At 38.3% G+C, this 9,439-nt stretch overlaps 2 protein-coding genes across 3 annotated transcripts in view; one reads left to right on the plus strand and one right to left on the minus strand.

The window, feature by feature from the left end:
* Nucleotides 1-1,410, minus strand: part of DHX57 (DExH-box helicase 57) — a 59,655-nt gene extending 58,245 nt beyond the window's left edge. Inside the window, exon 1 of one of the 2 annotated variants that reach the window (XM_090281178.1) lies at nucleotides 1,353-1,410. The gene's annotated coding sequence lies outside the window, so the exon portion shown is untranslated. The other variant, XM_090281179.1, reaches the window with a different exon arrangement.
* A 2,737-nt stretch (nucleotides 1,411-4,147) lies between these two features.
* On the plus strand, nucleotides 4,148-7,411 carry MORN2 (MORN repeat containing 2). Its single transcript, XM_090281180.1, has 3 exons — nucleotides 4,148-4,204; nucleotides 5,787-5,923; nucleotides 7,179-7,411. Exons 2-3 carry the CDS (start codon nucleotides 5,787-5,789, stop codon nucleotides 7,279-7,281), a joined length of 240 nt encoding a protein of 79 aa, XP_090137306.1. The 5' UTR covers nucleotides 4,148-4,204; the 3' UTR covers nucleotides 7,282-7,411.
* Nucleotides 7,412-9,439: the final 2,028 nt, after the last annotated feature.

Consider the following 9,439-nt stretch of genomic DNA (forward strand, 5'->3'; position numbering starts at 1 on the left):
AGCAGTTTCTTCCTGACCAGCTAGGCCCTCAATGTGTCAAAACATCATAAAAAATGGAAAATAAGAAATATTTATAATCCAATGCAAAATTTAAACCATATCATTACAAATTTCCTGACTCTAGATATTCTTAGATAAGAACATAAGAAAAGAAGTCTGCCTCAAGTTCTTCTGTAAAAACAATAGTAAATATACATACACTCACAAAAATGTAGTCATTAAAAGCTTAACAGAACCAAAACAACGAGACAAACTGAATTCCATAAAGTTGTGCATCAGTAATTACCTATTATTTCTAAAATTTAGAAAAGGGAAAGGGATATACAAATCAGATGGAAAGATCAGAACTTCATTTCAAAAACCAACCAGCCCAGATAAATCTGTGTAGTAAGAAGCATTAGGGAAAAAAGCAATAAAATACTGTGCTTTAATTTTTATAAAGCAGATTGGCTAGCCAACCAGACCAAGCCACAGCAAGCTTGCCTAAAGAGCGACCAACATTGTCTCACACCAACCCAAAAAGTGTTACCTTTACAACTTGATCTGAGATCTGCTCTCAAATTAAGAATGAAGACTTGCTGTCTCCATCCAAAATGTCTCTCTTCAGAAGTTTTCCAGGGAACAAGAATTAGGTTGTATAATTCACAGCGATATAACCCACTATTCTATCCCATTTAGCCTGGGAAGATTCCAACTATCTTTTTTCACCGTGGACACAGGGACCTAAGTTTGGCTCGAAGAGTATCCTTTGTTTCACACGCAAGACTGGTTCTCGGGAACAGAATCACTAAGCGGGTCGCTCAACAGACACACACCACTCGCCTTCCGGGCAAACCTCTGACTGACTCCATATTCCAGCTCCAGCACATACCCAGACCTAGTACCTTCCTCCCAGCATGCGTCGTCCCCATTCTCTCCCTCACAGAGCCACTCGGTTTAAGGAGAAGACGCGAAATGAAACCTGAGCCCCGCCAATCCAACCCGTTACCCAGCTCCAAGCCCCAGTTCACCTCCCCCACCTCCAGCCTGAGGCTGATGGACAAGCTCAGCATTCGACCCCCGTCTGGCCTGGGCCTAGGGTCTGGGATCCTGCTGGTCCAGGCTCACCCACCCCAGGCAAACAGGCTGGATCCCACCAGACCCCGACCAGTTCGGGAGAGGGAGGCGGGGTGGCAGGGTCTGTACACTGACAATCAGGGCGATGCAAAGACCACGCACATGGAAACACACCCCTGGCCCGCGGAAGGGGAGGCCGTCTGGCGCTCACGGTGCTGCTTTCCGGGGCGGCGGTCAGGAGGGAGCGCTGGGGGCTGAGGGGTCCCGCTGGGATCCACCACTCTCACGGACCTCACCTGGAGCTGCTCGCCGCGGCCCAGCTGCAGCTGCACAGCCCTGGCGCGTTTTGATTGGCTCAGTCTTGGTCCTCGTATTTTAATTTCCGGGTGAAAGGTGCCTGGTTGCCCCAGCAACCGAGTAGCACTCTGCAGGGATCTAGCTCTTCTTTTCCTCTTCGCAGCGGAGCTGGCGACTCCGGGGGAATCCCAGAGTCAAGAAAATCTCTCCACCACCTTTCTGTCAAGTGAGTGGCCCTCCTCCCAACGTCTTGAGCTGGGAAGGGTGCCTTTAAGTTGAACTCGCATTGATCGAGAGCTTGGTCCCTAGTAACTCCTGTACCGGTGTGACATATTTCCTGAACGTCTACCCTGGGGGGTGGGGGTGGGGGGCACGGAGAGCCCCTGGCCTGAGGATCAGGAGATCAGGATTCTAGCTCTGATTCGGCCATTGATTTGCTGTTGTGACAACTTAGGCAAGTGCTGACCTCTCTGTGTTTGTCTCCTCTGTGCTGCCAGATGATCTGGATTTCGTAGGCTCGTTCCTTCTAGCTCCACCATTTCAAAGTTTGGAATGTGGAACCATTTAAGAGGAGTTGAAAACAGTTCGGTTTCTTGTACGATCAAGTTAAATGCTTTGAATTTAACGATTGCTTTCCATGTGTCCTTCATTCACTAGACATTCAATTCCTACTAGTAAATGGTAATTACTGCGCTGATACTAGGGTGAGGACTAACCTGTGATCCCTGACCTAGACGAGCTGGGTATCGTTATGGGGGATTCTGGTACAAAAGCATGGTGTTTTTTTTGTTTTTGTTTTTTTTTAGTAGGGCCCTGCGTGCTATGCTAGGGATAGGCCCAGAGTATTGTGGGAGCTCCTAGAGGAGTTCACGGGTGAGGGGAGATAAGAAAGGCTTTGCTCAGGTAATTTCTCTTTTCCTTTGTGTCTCTTTCTGAGAAAAATTTTCAACCTTGTATTTCTAGTTCACTAATTTACTTTTCAATCGTACCTTTGCTATTCAACCCTTCTAAGTTTTATTTTATCAATTACCGTATATATTTCCTAGACTGCTCATTTGTTGTTTCTCACAACTACCTGTTCCTGTCTCTCTCAGGATGTATTTTAAAGTCTTCTACTTATTGTGTTATTAACTCTATTTCCTCAGAGGGGATGAGCCTCTAGTTTTTCTCACCTGGCACCTAAATTAATTTTTAAATTAAAAGTATCAGTTCTCTTGCCTCACCCATAGAGATTCTGATTCAGTAGTATAGCGTAGAGCCTAGGAACTTGCAAGCACCCCAGGTGATTCTGATGTATAAGCCACACTTTGAGTGACAATCTAGTAGCCTTATTGTCCTAGAAGTCTGAGTTTGTCTTTTCAACATACATGTTTTCTTCAGTATTGTAAAATTTAGTTTTTAGTGTTTTAGTTCACTAAATGTCCCAGAGCCCTGAGGCACAGGTTCACCCCATTCCTTGGTTTCTTTCTTCCTTTTCCCCTGGTCTCCATTCCCATCTAATTCTGTTTGGGCACTCCCACCCTCATCCGTCTTCATGTACTATCTTTATTTTCTATTTTTCTCCTTCTGCCAAATCAGAGAGTCCTTACTCTGTCTTACCTCTGAGACAATCAATACATCATATAGGCTACCCAAGAGAAAGAAAAGCTTACATGAATGTCCATAACAGTATTATTTATAGTAGCCTATACTGGAAACAACTCAGCTGTCCATCAACTAATGAATGATAAACAAATGTGTTATTTCTGTACAATGGACTATTATTTGTCAATACATGGATGAACCTTGAAAATATTATGCTAAGTAAAAGAAGCTGATCACAAAGGACTACATGTTGTATGATTTCATATGTATGAAATGTCTAGAATACACAAATTCATAGAGACAGAAAGATTAGTGGATGCCAGGGGCTGGGGTTGAGGTGGGGTGGGTGTGGGGGAACTAAGGGGATGGAGAATAGCTGTGAATGGGTACATGATTTCTTTTTGGGGTGATTAAAATATTTTAAAATTAGCAAGTGTAGTGATAGTTATACAACAATATTCTAAAAATATTGAATTGTATGTTTTTAAAGGGTATGTTTTGTGGAATGGGAATTACATATTAATAAAGCTGTTATAACAAATACATTTTAAAAAATGGATCATCTAGACAAAATTATTTCTCCAGGACCCTACACTAGATAATAGAATGTCAACTAAGCATGATATGCTTGTGATTATATGAAATGAGTCTATTTGGTCAGCTCTTAAAGCACATTTGTTATATATCTTTTGACATAAAAATATTTAAGTTTCTGTGACTTTTCCCTAATCTTTTAAAACAGCTGCAGAAGTGTATAAGATAAACTTTATATTTCCAAATGGAGACAAATATGGTAAGCGTACATTTCAATTACTTTTTCTATACAGGTTAAAATTAAATAGCTTAAGAGTAAAAAAATTAACTGTAACATTTAAAAAAACTACTATTGGGATATTAACTCCATTAAATAAAATAATATAGATGAACAGATTTTAAATCTATTCTAATGTTAAGTCTAGGCAGTATGCCTTGGTAATTTACGGGATCTATCAGTCTTCCTGGTCTTTGGGTCTCAATGATTACAAGACCTTCTAACTACTCATCTCTGGTCTCATTGGTTTCAGTTCTGGGGATCCAAAGATTAGACCTGAATGTACATACTTTATTACTTCGTCAAACAGGTTCCCCTTTATAATCTTCAGTATTTCTCTCTTCTTTAGATGGTGATTGTACAAGAACACCTTCTGGAATCTTCGAGAGAAATGGAATAGGTATTCATACCACTCCTAATGGGATTGTCTACACAGGAAGCTGGAAAGATGACAAGGTATTATTTTGGTTTGAATACTAACAGTGAATAAGTAAACTTATTAATTAAATGATTCCAGAAATTTCTCCATTAATTACAAACACATATGAGAAGACTATACAACAAAAAACGAATGAGCCCTGGCTGGTGTGGCTTAGTGGATTGAGTGCCTGCTTGTGAACTCAGTTCGATGATTTTCAGTCAGGGCACATGCCTGGGCTGTGGGCTGGGTCCCCCAGTTGGAAGCATTCAAGAGGCAACTGATGGATGTTTGCCTCCCTCTCTTTTACCCTCCCTTTCTCTCTCTAAAAATAAATAAATAAAATCTAAGAAAACCCCAAATGATTATATTTAATACAATATAGATAAACATATGAGTCATATTAAACTTACGCAGAGAGGTAGTCACTTTCATCTTTCTCATCTCCTATTCATTGAGTAAACCTAAACTCATTACATCAATTTCTCATTTAATCCTCAAAGCAACCTCATTGAGGAAGGTACCATTGATACTGCCATTTTACAAATGAGGTAAATCAGGCTTAGGTTTCTTGCCCAGATAACAAGTGATGAAACAAGAATGTGTACTCAGGTCTCCTTGAATACAATTGAAAAAAAAAAAAGATTTTATTTATTTATTTTTAGAGAGAGGGGAAGGGAGGGAAAGAAAAGGAGAGAAACAGTGATGTGCAGGATAGGTTGCCTCTCACCACCACCCCCCTCAACTGGGGGCCTGGCCTGCAACCCAGGTATGTGCCCGGACCAGGAATCAAACCAGCGACCTGTCAGTTGCAGTTTGCGGGAGGACACTCAACCCACTGAGCCACACCAATCAGGGCTGAATACAATTTTTATTCTTAACGTCTTTATACTGTTTCCTGGACTAATTAAACTGGTTGCCCTTTAAGATTTTTGATAATTCAAGGTATCTCAAGGACTCCTGTTATCATCATCATGGTATTTAAACCATGATGTTCAAGTGTCCCAGATGTTCAAATGCGCCATATCAGGAACATTTGACTTGGGGGGAGGTTGCTTCACAAAGAGATGCATATGAAGGAAAATTATTAAAATGTCTTATTTTTTATGGAAATAAATGGTAATACACTGATAGATTAAATACAGTAGTCCCTTTCTATATCGCTGTTCACTTATCGTGGCCTCACTATATCGCGGGATTTTTAAAAATATTATATTTAATTATTTATCGCGGATTTTTCGCCATATCACAGGATTTTGTGGTACTGTATACATATATTGTTAAAGTTACATAGGTTTAAGAGTGAAGAATATGTTTAAGAACATAAGTAGTGTTTATAAAAGTGTGGAAAAGGTAATAAGGGAGTGGGAAAGGTTAATAAGGGACTGGGAACGGTTTATAAGTGTGTGGGAAGGGTTTATAAAGCCTTAAAATATATATAAATACTAAAATAAATGTAAGGGCCCTACTTCGCGGATTTTCACCTATCGCGGGGGTCTACAATGTAATACCTACAATAAGTGAGGGAATACTGTAATACCCAAGTGGATGTTATTTTTTCAAAGTGTTTTAGGGAAACTGAAGGTTAGTTACTGAGGTCATTTCCTTTGTTACAAACAGATGAATGGTTTTGGAAGACTTGAACATTTTTCAGGAGCAGTATATGAAGGACACTTTAAGGACAATATGTTTCATGGATTGGGGACTTACACATTCCCAAATGGGGCAAAGTACACTGGAAATTTCAATGAAAATAGGTAAGCTTAAAATAAAAATCATTGTAGTTCTTTGTAAAAGATTCTTTCCAGGCATGTTTGCTTAAATATTATATTTAGTTAATGCTAAATAGTCTTTTGTAATATATTTTGTTAAAACATATTTATAATATATTTATATATATTATATTAATAATATATAAAAATATATATTATATAAATATATATAATATATAATTATATTATAATTATAATATATAATTTATAAAATATATTTATAATATATTTAGTAAGAAATGTTGGATTTTGGTGAGGGGAGAAAAATGTTATGAGATTCTAAGACCATCAGAAGCCTTCAAAAGAAAATACCATTCATGTTGATAATCTATTACATTAGACTTTTCATTTCTTTGCTCTTGAACTCCTCTATTCCTATAGAACTTTTTGTAGTTAGCTTGGAAATGGAAAACTTGTTGCAGTTACTGAGAAAATTTAAGTCAAAAATTACTTTCACTTGAAATATCTTATTAAAGTTTTTAAAAGAAGCCTTGGGGATAATGTCATAATTGTTTATTTTATTTTGACCGGATATGTGCGTGCATTTTTACTAGGCTAATTTTAAAAATGTACACAAAATTAGTTAATTTTAAAATTGTAGAAAGGTACCCACTTTACAAGCTTAATCTTTACACTGAATATTATGCCATGTCATCCAGAGGCTCATGTTCATTTATAAATACCTCTTTACTGTTTCCAGAATTGAAAACACAACCTAATTGTTATGAAGTGGTTGATGTGACTACATTCTGAGAAGGGAAGAAAGGTGTCCATTTATATTGACTCCAAGTCTGTGATGATAACACATAAACTTTTTCTGGTTATGTTAATAAAGGGAGAAAAACCTAACCCATGGAATAAAGGTCTATTTAAGTGAAGTGCATTTTTATCACTCCAAAGAGTCCAAGACAAGCGCAGAACACAGTACCCTAAACATAGTTACTGGTCAATAAATATTTGTTTTAGAAACAAATGACCTAATATAAACTTCATTTTTAAAATCCTAAAATCTTGGATACCAGAATTTGTATAATGACAGTGTTCACTTGAAATAGTAATATTAATAGTTTATTTTTTTGTAGGATATGAAAACAGGTGCTGGGTTTTAAATCAGAGTCTGAAAATGGAAAGCTATAAATTCTTCATACATAGTATATATGTCACAGACTAGACAGTCTTATATTTGGATCGTAAATTCTTGGTCTTGGTTAATGAACAAACTTATGTTTTACTATTGCAGGGTGGAAGGTGAAGGACAATATACTGACATCCACGGACTAGAATGGTGTGGTAACTTTCATTTCACAGCTGCTCCAGGCCTGAGACTAAAGCTCCACATGTAGATATTCTGCATTAAAGTTTTAATGTGGTAATTGAAGCTTTTAGTTTTGAGGAAAACAAATCTGTCACCTGAAATAACTTCATGCACCACCTCTCTATGACAATTTTGCCAATAAAGCCGTCATTCACTTATGCCTTTTTGAACTTTATTTTCATCAACTTATAATTAGTTTAAAATAAATTATGTGATTCATTTGAGAGTTTGCTTATTTAAACAGCAAAACTATCCAAAATCATGGCAAAGTCTGTTTCCAATCCCGTGCCTGAATTTTGACATTTTTAAAAAGTATATCTGTATGTTAAAGGAAACTATCAAGAAAATGAAAAGATGGCCCTGGCCACTAGCTCAGTTGGTTAGGTGGTCGTCCTGATACAACAGGTTGTGGATTTGATCCCTAGTCAGAGTACATGCAAGAATCAATCAAAATAAATGCATAAATAACTGGAACAACAAATAGATCTCTCTTTCTTTCTCTCTCAAAAGCAATTAAAAAAATAAAAAGGAAAATGAAAAGACATTCCATAGAATGGGAGAAAATATTTGGAGATCACATATATGATAAAGGTTTGGTTTCCAGAATATAGAAATAACTCATATATAAATATATATATATAAATAAAAAGACAACCCAATTAATTAATGGGCAAGGGATTTAAATAGACATTTCCTCAAAGGAAAAACAACATCTAGTAAGCAAATGAAAAGATGCTCAGGATCATTACTCTTATTTTTTTTATGTTTTATTGATTATGCTGTTACAGTTGTCCCAATTTCTTTTCTTTCTGCTCCCCTCCACCCAATGATCCCCACTCCCTCCAGTTGTCCCCCCCACTTAGTCCATGCCCATTGGTTGTGCATATAGTTCTTCTCAACATCTTCCTGTCTACTCCACTCCCTCCTACTATGCTTCTTAATTCCTGCATCATCTCCCTCCCTCTCCCTCATCCCCCTCCTCGCTGACCTCCCCCCTATTTATGTTCCCCACACCTATAATTCTTTTTCCACTCTTGTTGCCTACTTAGTTTGCCTTTGTTTCGATTCCCTAGCTTCTGTTGTTGGTTGTTGTGATGCAGTTTTCATTTTAATGTTCATAGTTTTGATCCTTCTTTTTCTAAATCACTCCCTTTAACATCTCATATAACAGTGGTTTGGATATAATGAACTCCTTCAGTTTTACTTTGTCCTGGAAGCACTTTCTCTGCCCTTCTATTCTGAATGACAGCTTCGCTGGATAGAGTAATTGTGGCTGTAGGTTTTTGATTTTCATTACCTTGAATATTTCTTGCCAGTCCCTTCTTGCCTGCAGAGTCTCCTTTGAGAAATCAGCTGATAGTCTAATTGGGACCCCTTTATACATGATTCTTTTCTTCTCTCTTGCTGCTTTTAAGATTCTCTATCTTTAATTTTTGACATTTTGATTATAATGTGTCTTGGAATGATTCTCCTTGGGTCCAGTTTTTCTGGAACTCTCTGTGCTTCTTGAACCTGTAAGTCTATTTCCTTCCCCAAGTTCGGGAAGTTCTGCTTCATTATTTTTTCACATAATTTTTCAATTTCTAGTTCTTCTTCTTCACCTTCTGGCAACCCTATGATTCGGATGTTGGCCCACTTATAGCTGTCCCATAGGTTTCTGAGCTTCTCATTTTCCTCACTTTTTGTTTCCTCTTTCTGCACTGGTTGACTGTTTCTTTCCTATGTTCTGATTTGTTGATTTGATCCCTGGTTTTCCTTCCCTCACCACTTGTCTTGTATGTGTTTTCATTCATTTCAGCAGGACTAGCCTTCATTCCTTCCCCGTCTTAAGTCCCACTGTTAGTTCTGTAAGCTGTCTTATAACTATAGCTCTGAACTGAGCCTCAGAAAGATTATCTCTCTGTTCTTCCATTAATTCATGTATTTGCTTTCTGGTCAGCTGCGTGATTGGGATCTCTATCATGATCCCTGCCATCCTGCCAGTTTTTGTTTACCTTTCCTTCTGGGGGGGGGGGGCTGTCACACCTCCTACGCTATAGGGGGCAGAGCCCCATACACTCCTGACTACCTGGAGACCCTTCTCACCACACTGTGGCATTTTGTGTTGGGGCGGGGGTCCAAGATGGATTCCTGCTGTTCACTCTCTGCTGAGCGATCAGGAGCCTCCTTCTCCATCCCCACACTCT

Source organism: Furipterus horrens, unplaced genomic scaffold (assembly GCF_987537825.1).
Source record: "Furipterus horrens unplaced genomic scaffold, mFurHor1.1.pri manual_scaffold_6, whole genome shotgun sequence".
Taxonomy (NCBI): Eukaryota; Metazoa; Chordata; class Mammalia; order Chiroptera; family Furipteridae; genus Furipterus; species Furipterus horrens.